This window comes from Syngnathus floridae, chromosome 8 (assembly GCF_059516105.1).
Source record: "Syngnathus floridae isolate MCC-2025c chromosome 8, RoL_Sflo_1.0, whole genome shotgun sequence".
Lineage (NCBI taxonomy): Eukaryota > Metazoa > Chordata > Actinopteri > Syngnathiformes > Syngnathidae > Syngnathus > Syngnathus floridae.
The window spans coordinates 13,622,161-13,635,976 of record NC_142420.1 but is presented as its reverse complement, the minus strand read 5'-3'; the positions used below and the strand labels follow the sequence as shown (position 1 = coordinate 13,635,976).

At 43.6% G+C, this 13,816-nt stretch overlaps 1 protein-coding gene across 7 annotated transcripts in view; it reads right to left on the bottom strand.

Annotated features, from left to right (window-relative positions):
• Positions 1-13,816, bottom strand: part of crfb2 (cytokine receptor family member b2) — an 81,644-nt gene that overhangs the window by 39,829 nt on the left and 27,999 nt on the right. For 4 of the 7 annotated variants that reach the window (XM_088382073.1, XM_088382075.1, XM_088382074.1 and 1 more), the window contains 2 exons: positions 11,597-11,745; positions 10,335-10,491 (listed from right to left, as the gene is read on the bottom strand). In XM_088382073.1, the coding sequence (XP_088238199.1) occupies positions 10,335-10,491; positions 11,597-11,745 (306 nt within the window). Of the gene's footprint in view, positions 1-3,536; positions 5,209-5,386; positions 5,485-9,553; positions 9,792-10,334; positions 10,492-11,596; positions 11,746-13,816 lie in introns of those variants that run through there. The other 3 variants (XM_088382077.1, XM_088382078.1, XM_088382079.1) reach the window with 3 other exon arrangements.

Genomic DNA, 13,816 nt, shown 5'->3' with positions numbered 1-13,816 from the left:
GACTCGGATTAGAGCCGCTGCTCCTCCACGTTGAGAAGAGCCAGATGAGATGGCTGGATGAAGTGGCTGGGGAGAGGGAAGTCTGGGAGTCCCTCCTAAAGCTGCTGCCCCCGCGACCCGACCCGGATAAGCAGAAGAAGATGGATGGATGGATTATTGTTATTTGATATATAGTTTATATATTGTTATATGGGCCTGTGGAATAATTTGAACTGCAACTGACAACGAGTCCGACGTCAGCGCCACACCGCACACGTGCCGTTGTTTACATTAAGGACGAACAATTCGATCGATGGATTTAATGATTTGGAGTGATGCAGATAGTTTGATAAAATTGTTGTTTATATTATAGTTATTTGATATATAGTTTATATATCGTTATATGGGCCTGTGGAATAATTTGAACTGCAACTGACGACAAGTCTGACGTCACACACGCCGTTGTTTACATAGGGGACAAATAATCCGATCGATGGATTTAATGATTTGGAGTGACACAGATGATTTGATAAAATTGTTGTTTATATTGTGGAATAATTTGAACTGCAACTGAAGACAAGTTCGACGTCAGCAGCGCGCTGCACATGCGGTGTTGTTTACATAAAGGACGAAGCATTCGATCGATAGATTCATTGATTTGGAATGGCACGGATGGTTTGGTAAAATTGTTGTTTATATTATAGTTATTTGATATATAGTTTATATATCGTTATATGGGCCTGTGGAATAATCTGAACTGCAACTGACGATGAGTCCGACGTCAGCGGCGTTGTTTACAGAAAGGACGAAGAATTCGATTGATGGATTCATTGATTTGGAGTGACGCAGATGGTTTGATAAACATATTATTTATGTTATAGTTATTTGAATAACTGTTAATGTTACGTCAGGCCCGTTTTCAGCTCCTTGTTTGTGTTTATGTCACGTTAGCATACCGTATCGTTTAGCCTGTTTTTGCTGGTTCATGTCTGTACTTGGCGTTGGATTTTGTCAAATAAATTTACGACATATATGCTTTTTCCCCTTTATTGTGCATTTTATGGCTGATGCGGCTTGTACTCCGGAGCGACTTTTAGTCCGAAAAATACGGTATATACGTGCTCCTTGTATTTGATCAAAGTCTTTAATGGTCAATTGTTCACTTTGTCTAATTCTGGTGAAGGAATGACCAGAAATCTTCTTTCTAGCATTATTATACACGTATGTTTAGAACGGTAACTGTGGCTGTACTCTATTATTGGTAACTAGTGAAGAAATTTACATTTAAAGAATTTACACGTATGCCCACCACGTAGTTGCTATTTAGACACAAGTTAACTTAGTACTTTTCATGTATGCTCATCATGTAGTTGCCATTTAGAAGACAAGTTAACTTAGTACTACTTGCAATAATTGCTTTTCATTTCTCATTCACTAAGAAGGTCTGGAGAGGTTTGCGTGACCTCAGGTGGAGTGTGAAACCCACATGGCAGAGGAGAAAGGGGCCTGGACATCAATCTCACAGGGAAGACATGACCACTTCTTTGTTGAAAGTCCAGCTAAAGGACAGTAAACCATGCAGCAATTAGCTTAGTGTCCTAGTGGTAGAGTGTCCGCCCTGAGACTGGAAGGTTGTGGGTTCAAACCCCGCCGGGTCATAGCAAACATTATAAAATGTGACCCGTTGCCTCCCTGCTTGGCACTCAGCATTAAAGGCCCAGAGACACCGGTATATGTATAAATCTGTTTTAGTTCACTTATGGGCTTATAAATATAAATTGACGATTGAAACAACGAAAAGGAAGCTGTTGCTCTGAAAATATAATTTAAATTTGCCGCGCTGACGAGTTTGACTTCACCGAGCCGCCAGCCGGAAGTGATGTCTCATGACGTCTCAAGTTGTACGCGTTTAGCTTCAGTGAATTTAAACAAAAAGAGAAGAGGGGCCAGCGCGGAGACGTCAGGCCAGGCTTGCGGCCAACCCAGCTCGCCCAGCCGTGCCTTCCATTCCCCTGGCGTACATTCGTTCGCGTGACAAGATGGGTTGCGTTCGCCTGATAGGATCCACGAACCGGACAGTGCGTGCCTGCTGTGTGCTCGTGTTCACAGTGGCCTGGTTGACTGTCATCTTTCCGGACTCTGCTGTGCATCGGGAGCGGCTAGCGTGCTATCACTCTTATTGTTCATCTTCTTGTTTTATTTTTCCTGTGTCGTTTACTTGTATGTGCGTTGTGAACTCTGTCTTGTCACCCTGGGATAGTGAGAAACGTAATTTCGATCTCTTTGTGTGTCTTGACATGCGGAGGAATTGACAATAAAGGAGACTTTGACTTTGAGACTTCGACTTTGAAAAGTATGTCGAAGCGTGACGGGAGGGGCACAATTCAGAAAACGTGCTCAGCTCGTCAAAAAAATGCGATTTAAGCAATAAAATTAAAAATGAGCCTAAAACCTAAACCAAACGCTGCAGATGTTCATTTCTTCATGCGCAGTGGTCAACTCGGCACTCTAAAGCCCCCTGAGAACTTTTTACTATGCCAACCTAACCACAGTGACGGGAGAGGCACAATTCAGAAAACGTGCTCAGCTCGTCGAGAAAATGCGTTTTAATCAATAAAATTAAAAATGCTAATAAAACCTAAACCAAACGTTGCAGGTGGTCATTTCTTCATGTGCCGAGATCAACTCGGCACTCTAAAGCCCCCAAGAGCATTTTTTACTATGCCAACCTAACCTGAGTGACGGGAGGGGCACAATTCAAAAAACGTGCTCAGCTCAGCCCAAGTGAACTGCTAGATTCATCATATTCTGCGTCAAAAGAGGTTTCTGAATCGGATAAAATGATGCTAATATTGTCGCTAGAAACGGAGCTGTCGCTATCATCTGCCATGTTGTTTGGGTTTGTTGAGATCCGGATGTACAACTTGTGACGTCACAGTAATGGCGCCACCAGTGTGGCTGCGTGCGGAACCTGATCGATAAACTGGCATTTAGTTTTAGCTTTATTCTTAGTAATCGGTGTCCATTTTTAATTTCCAATGTGGCAAATGTGTTCTCTTTATAAATTCCGTTCTAATTGAAAAAAAAAAGGATTTCTCTAGGCCTTTAAGGGTTGGAATTGGGGGGTTAGATCACCAAATGATTTCCGAGCGCGGCACCACTGCTGCTCACTGCTCCCCTCTCCCCCAGGGGATGGATCAAAATCACACGGGAGTGGTTAAATGCAGAGGACAAATTTCACCACACCCAGATGTGTGTGTGACGATCATTGGGACTTTAACTTTTTTTAATTAAGACAACTTTAGCCTTATGAAGGGAGGACACAACCACTCCTGAATTTTCACCGCAGCAGGATCGGGCCGACCAATACAGCCATAGGGAGTACAAGGCAATATCTTTCTTGTGCCGGTCCCAAGCCCGAGTAAATGTAGAAGGTTGCGTCAGGAAGGGCATCCGGCGCAAAAAAATGCCAAAATAGCTCATGATGCGAACTCAGTCTGTTAATTCCATACCGGATCAGTCGAGACCCGGGTTAACAACGGCCGCTATCAGTGCGCCCACTAATTCAATGTAATGGTGAGTTTTATTTTTATGTCGTTTCTACTTGTTTTTATGCCAGTCGTATCATTTTATTTAATCGTATTCATATATTTATTATAAATGTATTATTTATTTATATAAATGTATTATTCATTTATATAAAGGCCGGTCCGCGAAAATATTTCTGACACGTAACCGGTCCGTGGCGCAAAAAAGGTTGGGGACCACTGGTGTAGACGATATGACCTGAAGGAGATCAGTGACTGCAAAGTGGTGGCAGGTGAAAGTGTAGCATGGAATGGTGGTGTGTTGCATGACCCTGGAGGTGAGGAAGAGGAAGATGAAGACGACAAAGGCAGAACAGAGGACGAAGTGGTGGGAACTAAAAAAAGGAAGTCAAGTCAAGTCAAGTCAAGTTTATTTGTATAGCCCTAAATCACAAACTCATGTCAAGTCAAGTCAAGTTTATTTGTATAGCCATACATCACAAGCAGTCTCAAAGGGCTTCACATAGACAAACAATTGACAATTATTCTCAAAGCATCCCCTGATCATAAGCTCCCAAAAGGGCAAGGAAAAACTCAAAAAAACCCTGCCAGGGGAAAATGAGAAACCTTGAGAAGGGACCACAGATGGAAGGATCCCCCTTTCAGGATCACCAGTCCCAGTTGTGTTACTTTCAGGGAGGAGTTGAGAGGCTCTGAGCGGGCAGGAGGCGCTTCCAGATGACAGTACTACGACAGCTAAGGTGATCAGGGAGACAGGTAGGAGAGTACTTGGTGTCTTCTGGAAGGAAAGTCAATAAGAAGACTTGGTGGTGGAACGAGGAAGTGCAGGAGTGCATACGTGGCTAGAGGTTAGCTAAGAGGAAGTGGGACACCGAGAAGACTGAAGAGAGTAAACAGGGATACAGGGAAATGCGGCGTAAGGCGAAAGCAGAAGTGGCAAAGGCCAAACTGAGAGCATACGAAAACCTGTATGCCAGGATGAAATACCTGTGGAGGTATGGAAGTGTCTTGGGGAGGTGTCTGTAGCGTTTTTGACCAGACAGTTCAATGACATCCTAGAGAATGAGCGGATGCCGTGGGGATTGTTGGAATAATTGTTTTTGCAGAAGCGCTGGTCGGCCTGAACCGGAGGCCTCATATATATGTTCGCTCAAGCAAACATATCTGTCTGGCTCTGGGGAGTTCTTAGACTCCCTTCCTTTCCTTATCTGTGAGAGGCCCTCACTAGTTTTGAACAGAACACCTTTGTTCTTTGTTTAGTTCAAGAGAAGTTCTTTCTCTTTTATACCTTGTAGTTTCTATTCATAAATTGTTGTTGACCGGGACAGTTTTTAAGTTATCCCATATTTACTCAATGTTGGTTTAAGTCGACTTCATGCAAGTTATCTCACATCTATTTAACGGCTGTTGGAGTGTATGCACGAGAGGTATCTGATTATTTACTCATTATTATTATTGTGTGATACTTAGCAAAAAAGTCTAGAGCGTTGTTTTACAGGGACACAGCACCCAGCACGTTTGAAGATCGCAGCCTATTCTTGCTTGATGAACGCTTCGGTTGTCCGGGGTCTTCCCTGTCGTGTTTTACGTTTCATAATGCGCCACACATTTTCAACGGGAGACAGGTCTGGACTGCAACCGGGCCAGGGGAGAACCTGGAGTCTTTTACTTCGAAGCCACGCTGTTGAAACACGTGCAGAATGTAGCTTGGCATTATTTTGCTGAAATAAGCAGTGGAAAAGACGTTGCTTGGATGGCAGCATATGTTGCTCCAAAATCTGTATGTACTTTTCAGCATTTATGTTGCCTACACAGAAATGTAAGTCACCCATGCCATGAGAACTAATGCACCCCCATACCATCACAGATGCTGGCTTTTGAAGTTTGCGTTGATAACAGTCCGGATGGTCCGCTTCCTCTTTGGTCCGGAAGACACAACGTCCAGTGTTTCCAAAAACTATATGAAAAGTGGACTCATCAGGCTACAAAACACTTTTCCATTGTGCATCAGTCCATTTTACATGAGCTCGGGCCCAGAGAATCCGGCGGTGTTTCATAAACGGCTTTTGCTTTGCATGGTAGAGTTTTAACCCGCACTTACTGATGTAGTGACGAACTGTATTTACCAGCTCAGTGACCGAGTGGTAGAGTGTCCGCCCTGAGACTGGAAGGTTGTGGGTTCAAACCACGGCCGGGTCATACCAAACACTATATAAATGGGACCCATTACCTCCCTGCTTATAGCTCAGCATCAAGGGTTGGAATTGGGGGGTTAGATCACGAAACGTCTGAGGGATCAATGGTCACGGTCATTCAGTCTTGGTTTCCGGCCGTGGCGTTTCCGTGCAGTGTTTACCAGATTCTCTGAACCTTTTGGTGATATTATGGACCGTAGATGTTGAAATCCCTAAATTCCTTGCAATTTTGCTTTAAGAAATGTTGTCCTTAAACTGTTCAACAATTTTCTCACGCAGTCGTGGACAAGGTGGTGAACCTCGTCCCATCCTTGCTTGTGAATGACTGAGCATGTTTGGTGAGGCTCTTTTTATACCCAATCATGGTACCCACCTGTTTCCAATTAGCCTGATCACATGTGGGATCTTCCAAATAGGTGTTGAATGAGCTTTTCTTAGCTTTCTCAGTATTTTTGCCACATTTCCCAACTTCTACTGGATGTGCTGCAGCCATGAAATTCTACGTTATTATTTGGCAAAAAATAATTAAGTTTATCAGTTTGAACATTAAATATGTTGTCTTTGTAGTGTATTCAATTGAATATAGGTTGAGAAGGATTTTCAAATCGTTGTATTTTATTTTTATTTACATTTTACACAATTTCCCAACTTCAACCGAATCCGGTTTGTAGATCTGGAGAAAGCATATGACAGGGTGCCCAGAAAGGAACTGTGGTATTGTATGAGGAAGTCTGGAGTGGAAGAGAAGTATGTGAGTGGTACAGGATATGTATGAAAGTTGCAGGACAGGAGTGAGATGTGCTGTAGGAATGACAAAGGAATTCAAAGTGGAAGTGGGACTGCATTAAGGATCAGCTCTGAGCCCCATCTTGTTTGCTATGGTGATGGACAGGCTGACAGATGAGGTGAGACAGGAATCTCCATGGCCCATGATGTGCGCGGATGACATTATGATCTGTAGTGAGAGTAAGGAGCAGGTGGAGAGAAATCTACAGCGGTGGAGGTATGCCCCGGAAAGGAAGGGAATGAAGATTAGCCAAAAGAAGATAGAATACATGTGTGTAAATGAGAGGGATCTAAGTACCGTATTTTTCGGACTAAAAGTCGCTCCGGAATATACGTCGCATTAGCCATAAAATGCACAATAACGTGAAAAAAAAACATATATAAGTCACTCCGGAGTATGAGTCTCATTTTGGGGGAAATTTATTCTACAAAATCCAACACCAAGAACAGACATGAATGAGCAACAACAGGCTAAACGATAGGTATGCTAACGTAACATAAACACAAACGAAAAACTGAGAACGGGCCTGACGAAACATTCAGAGTTATTCAAATAACTATTACATAAATAACACGTTTATAAAACCATCTCTGTCACTCCAATTCATTAAATCCATCGATCGTCCTTTATGTCAACAATGCCAATGCCGGGTGCGCGCCACTGACGGCGGTTGCACTTCAAAATATTCCACATGCCCATATAACGATATATAAATTATATATCAAATAACTATTATATAAGCAATAATATTATCAAATCATCTGTGTCACTCCAAATCATTAAATCCATCGATCAAATGCCTCTTCCTTTGTCAACAACGCCGCACGTGCGCCCTGACGTCAGCCTCGTCGTTATTCCACAGATCTAGTATATAACTATATTGTAGCGTTAACAAAGTACAAGGAAAGACGTGGGTTTGGTAAACAGCTCTTTATTTAACAAAACACGAGTTCAACGAGCCAACAACTACTGAACTGTAACGATAAAATCATATACAAGTTGCTACACAAAATAAAATATATCAAATAACTATAACAAATAGTTCACCGCCACATGGCCCCAAGCACCGGCGTCGACGACCAGGAGTGTGGCGGCGTGGACTTCCATCCCCGGAGGTTGCACTTCCAGCCATGGAGGTGGAAGAGAGCTCCATAAAACAGGACCGGGCGTGCGTAAAAGCCATGTCCGAGCCCCATCCACCGTCCCTGGACAGCCACTCGGCCGAGCGCCGCGCCCCGACTTCCATCCACAGAGGTGAAAGAGAGCTCCGTAGAGTAGGACCGGGCGTGCGTAAAAGCCATGTCCGAGCCCCATCCGCCGTCCTCGGACAGCCACCGGGCCGAGCGCCGGCCCCCGACTTCCATCCACGGAGGTGAAAGAGAGCTCCGTAGAGTAGGATCAGGCGTGCGTAAAAGCCATGTCCGAGCCCCATCCACCGTCCCTGGACAGCCACCCGGCCGAGCGCCAGCCCCTGACTTCCATCCACGGAGGTGAAAGAGAGCTCCTTAGAGTAAGACCCGGCGTGAGTAAAAGCCATAATAGTTTTTCAAACCCTCTGTGTCACTCCAAATCCTTAAATCCTTCAAACTCTTGGTCCTCCGTGTCGCTTACAAACAAAGCCGCTAATGATGCCAGTAGTACGTGGGGCCTTTCGTCATCTTCGTCATCCCGTGATCGAATCTTTGTCCTTTATGCAAACAACCGCCGTGCCGTGCTGCTGACGTCACTTGAAGTTTAAATTACAGTAATCCCTTGCTACATCGCGGTTAGTTTATCGCAGTTTCACTTTTTTTTTTAAATTTTGAAAATTTGTGAAAAAATGTACATATAAATCGCTCCTCAGTATAAGTCGCCCACCCACCCAAACTATGAAAAATACCTCGACTTATAGTCCGAAAAATACAGTAGAATGGTGAGGCTACAGGGAGTAGAGATCCAGAAGGTAGAGGACTTTACGTACTTAGGGTCAACAGTCCAGAGCAACAGAGAATGTGTAAAAGAGGTGAAGAAGCACATCCAGGCAGGGTGGAATGGGTGGAGAAAAGTGTCAGGGGTGATGTGTGATAAAATAGTAACAGCAAAAATGAAGGGAAAGGTGTACAAGACAGTGGTGAGACCAGCGATGATGTATGGTTTAGAGAGAGTGGCACTGGGGAAAAGACAGAAGGCAGAGATGGAGGTGGCAGAGATGATGATGCTGAGGTTCTCTTTGGGAGTGACGCGACTGGATAAGATCAGGAATGAGTACATCAGAGGGACAGCACATGTTAGGTGTTTCTGAGATAAGGCCAGAGAGGCCAGAGTGGGATGGTTCGGACATGTTCAAAGGAAGGAAAATGAATATATTGGTAGAAGTATGCTGAGGATGGAACCACCAGGCAGGAGGTCAAGAGGGAGACCAAAGAGGAGATTTATGGATGGAGTGAAAGAGCACATGGAGTTAGTTGGGGTGAGAGAAGAGGATTCACAGGATAGATGGTGAGATGGAAACAGACGGTTTGCTGTGGCAACCCATGAGGGGAAAAGCAGAAAGGAAAAGAAGAAGGATCGGGCTGACCAACTTCAAACACAGTTACCCACGTGGCAGCCAATAACAAAGAACAAAAATACAAACACAAACTGCAAAGTCCGCCCTTTTTCGTAAAATGTCTTGTATAAAGTCTGGGTCAGGGAAAGTCGTTCTTTGTCTCTCTGCATCACTACCCTCGCGGTTAGGGATGGACAGATGTGACCCACAGCTCCGCTTAGAAAACTGGCTTGCTTGCTGTTATTAGACAATTTTGGTAGGAATAAATATTTTGTTGTGTCGCTGACGCGATAGACGAGTGCGTGTATTGATTCCTGTATCCACCCAACGAGCACATCGAAACTCCACAAAGGGATAAGGCTTTTTTAGTTAATTGGTAATTTAAAAAGAGTGGATATTTTCCACCTTCACTAGCAATGCACAAGACATTTCAATTTAGAGCGAAGACTTGACCTGGACTATTTCACACACAACTTAAAGCCACGTTTTTTTTGTTTTGTTTTTTAGGTAGTGTCGTGTTGGGTCGGGTAGGGTAGGGTGGGTTGGTCGGTAGGTACTTTATTGATTCACCTGTCCATAAAATAACTCCACCTCCCCCGCGGGCCACTCGAGCCACAACGTTGACATCAGCGAACCACACACCCACATGATGCAACACATCTGTCTGCCAGTGAAAACAATGCCAGACGCCATCGAATGTGAGCATTTGCCCACTCAAGTTGGTTACAATGACAAACTGCAGCCAGGTCAAGAGCCTGAGGAGAACAATGAGCATGCAGATGAGCTTCTCTGAGACGATATCTGACATCCATCCATCATCTGTACCGCTTATAATCATGAGAGTCAGGGGCACGTTGGAGATCCTAAGCTTGTATGGTTACAAGTGTTCTGAGGTTGTGAGGCTAGTTGGATGTACTGCCAGATTGTCTGAAACGTCTTAGAGACAGTTTATGGTGTAGAAATGATGACTCAATTCATGAATCTGCTCTGGTGGGCATTCCTGCAGTCAGCATCTCAATTGCACCCACTCTCCACACCTTGCAACATCTGGGATATTGTGCTGTGTGATGAAACTGAATATTTCAGAGTGGTCTTTTATTGATTTTTTTGGCCATCCTAAGGCACACCTGCGCAATAAATATGCTGTCTAATCACTATCTTACATACTCCTTATAAATTGTGCCTTGAGGTAACCAATGTTGTAATTTGACACATCATTAAGTTGTACTAAATTTACATACATCTAATTAGAAATTTTGAATGGAAATTGAAAGAGAATCAAAAGGAGAGCCATTTACCTGAAGTAGAAATCCCTGAGGTAACGACACAATGACGCTGGCTGTAGTTGGACTGTCTCGGGATAAAGCTGTCAGAAAATCGAACTGAGATGCAGTAGTTCCCAGGAGCAAGGTTCTTCAGAACAGTTCCCTTCAGAGATTCAGGTTCCTGAAAAAACTGTCCCCAAAAGCATAGACCACATAGATACAGTACAGTACATGATTCGTGGAAGGAAAATAAAAACTTTCACACACATGAATGTAAAACTGTTAGGGATGGGCACCAAGCCACTGCACTAAACTGTCATGGTTAGCAGTCTTGGATTACTTGATTTTTTTTATTTATTTGTTCATTTAGGCTACACTGGATGAGCACTATTTTGCACCTTTGACCTCTCCAGCCTAATTTCTAACTTAAAATAAAATTAAGATATTTGTCAAAACATTTTTGCATGTATTCGCATCAAACGCATTATTTTGGACCTCATTATCATGCACTGAATAGTAAAACAGAGGATCAAACATCCATTGTGGTAGTACTGTAGTAGTAGTGAAGTGTTTTGGGAACTGTTTTCATGCTCATTTCAAAGAGGCAGCAAAATTACTAATTGTCAAATACAAATTTTCAGTTTGTCACTGACTGCACAAAGGCTGTGTAACAAAGGAATAGTGAAGAAAATGAGGGACAGCAGAAAAAGAAGTCAGCTGATTGAAAACACTTGTTCTCAGTGCCAGTCTTAACTCTACAAAAGTTATCTGGATGCAGTTTTTTGTTCTCTATGTTTGCAAAGCGTGAATAAAGGAATACATTTTATTTTGTAAAATTAAATCACAGCAGATTTTTTTATATATCAATTTAGCTTTGCTTCTAGAGAAGAAAATTTAAGGAATAGAAACTGTTTATTCTAAGCGTAACAAATAATTGTTAATTTCTTATATTGTCACATTTTTATTGTTTAAAAAACAAAGTTAGAAAGTTGCTCCTAAAATGAAGTTGTTCATTCAGGAACTGCTCTGCAAAGAAAAACAAATTCAAGTTTTGGAATTGGACAGGCGGGAAAGGGAGCAGGACAAGAGTACCTGCCCCAACAGTTCAATTGGAGTGTGGCGGGAGTGGCTATGTAATTTCTAAATATCTATAGAGTGCAAGTGAAGTCATAAGACTGTATGGCAATTAGGAAGTGGACCCACACCAAGCAACTAGCCTACAAACACATGAAAGCGAAAGTTACAAGTACAAATTAGATTCCTTAACACTTGTGTACGTTAGTTCTCAACATTACCGGAGCTCTGCCTGCATCACTGTTCTCGATCCTGAGTTCGTAGCTGAGTGAGTTGTAGAATTCCCATAGATGCTGCGTTTGAGGCAGAAGGTCCACACACAGATTTTTTCGACATGGAGTCACAGCCACTGCTGGCAAGTCCAGCTGAGCTAAATCATACAAGTTGAAGCCAAATCAAATTTATTTATATAGCCCGAAATCACAGAAAAGTCTCACAGGTTGTCACATGCACACAGTAGACAAATGTTAACGACACAGTTGACTACATCCCCTGATCTTAACACAGACATGAGGAATTTACGGCCCGCGGGCCATATCCGGCCCACGCGGCCATTTAATCCGGCCTGCCAAAGCTGAATAAATTGTCTTATTAAGCATTTTTTTGGTCATTTTCCCTGCAATGTCTGCATTCCCCCAGTAGATGGGGAAGCGCCCGCCCACGCATTTACTCCCGGAAGTCGTGTCTGCACACTCACAAGTGCGTGTACGTACTCAGTAGTACAGACCCGGCGCACTCCACACTCTATTTCTATCAGTGCCGAATTTCGAGTGTGGGCTGTGACGTTAGCATTCTTGTAATTCGCGCGCTGAGCTTTCAGACAGTTTTACACTAAAGCCACCCAAAAACCTTCCCCTGCAATCCTTTCAAAATATCAAAATATCAACATCAAAATATTTTTTCGCTCAAGTCCGATCAATGCCGGTTTGTCTGATATGCCAAGAAACGGTTGCAGTATTCAAAGAGTTCAATATTAGCCGTCACTTTGCTACGAAGCATGCTAACTACGCTAGCAGGGCGGCGACATTGGAGAGGTTGACAGCTAATTTGAAGACTCAGGAAAACCTTACTCACTGACAAACTGTGGATCAAAAGTCAAAGTCTGCTTTATTGTCAATTTCTTCACATGTCAAGACACACAAAGAGATCGAAATTGCGTTTCCGACTATCCCACGGTGACAAAACATATTACATATTATATACATATATATAGTATATATATTATATGATATGATATTATATTATATTATATTATATTATATTATATTATATTATATTATATTATATTATATTGGTCCACGGACAAACAAAACATTCAAGTAAACAATACAAAAAGGGAAAACAAGAATGGACATACAATGAATAAATAAGAGCAATGAATAAATAATAAATGAATAAATAAATAAATAAGAGCAACATTGTTGAAACGGAGCAATTGTGCATACAGCAGACAGTCAGTATATAGCGCAAAAGTACAGGAGGAGTAGTGCAAGGCAGCCAACGTGGCCCAAAAGGCCAGGACGTTATGCAGCCGAGGGTGGTGGGGGGAGAGAGTTCAGGATCCTAACAGCCTGGAGTATGAAGCTGTTGGTGAGTCTGGTGGTGCGGGAGCGCAGGCTTCTGTACCTCTTCCCAGAGGGCAGTAGAACAAACAAAGTGTGAGCGGGGTGACTCACATCACTCACAATCGTGGTCGCCTTGCGGGTGAGATGGGAAGTGTAAATGTCCTTCAGGGAGGGGAGTGAAGCACCAATAATCCTGTGTTCACTATGCGCTGCAGGGTCTTCATGTTGTATTCAGTGCAGCTTCCACCCCACACAGCGATACAACTGGAGAGGACGCTCTCAATGGTGCCACAGTAGAATGTGCTCATGATGGCTGTTGGAGCACTTGCTTGCCTGAGTTTCCACAGGAAGTACAGATGGCGCTGAGCTTTCTTCGCCAGTGATACAGTGTTGGTGGTCCAGGAGAGGTCTTCACTGATGTGCACCCCCAGGAATCTGGTGCTGCTCACTCTCTCCACCACAGCACCGTCGATGGCCAGTGGCAGGTGTTGGGTGAGACCCTTTCGGAAGTCAACAACAATCTCCTTGGTCTTGCTGATGTGCAGCAGGAGGTTGTTGTTGCACCATGTGGTCAGAAGATCGACCTCCGACCTGTATTGAGACTCGTCACCCTCGGTGATGAGACCCACCAGAGTCGTGTCGTCAGCTAATTTCACTATGCGGTTGTTGCTGTAGTTTGCAGTGCAGTCATGCGTCAGCAGGGTGAAGAGCAGCGGACTGAGCACGCAGCCTTGGGGGGCCCCCATGCTCAGCGTGATGGTGCTTGAGATATTGTCGCCAACGCGTACAACTTGAGGCCTCTGACAGAGGAACTACAGTACCCAGTTGCAGAGGTAGGTACTGAGTCCCAGCTCGTCAAGTTTACAGATGAGTCGC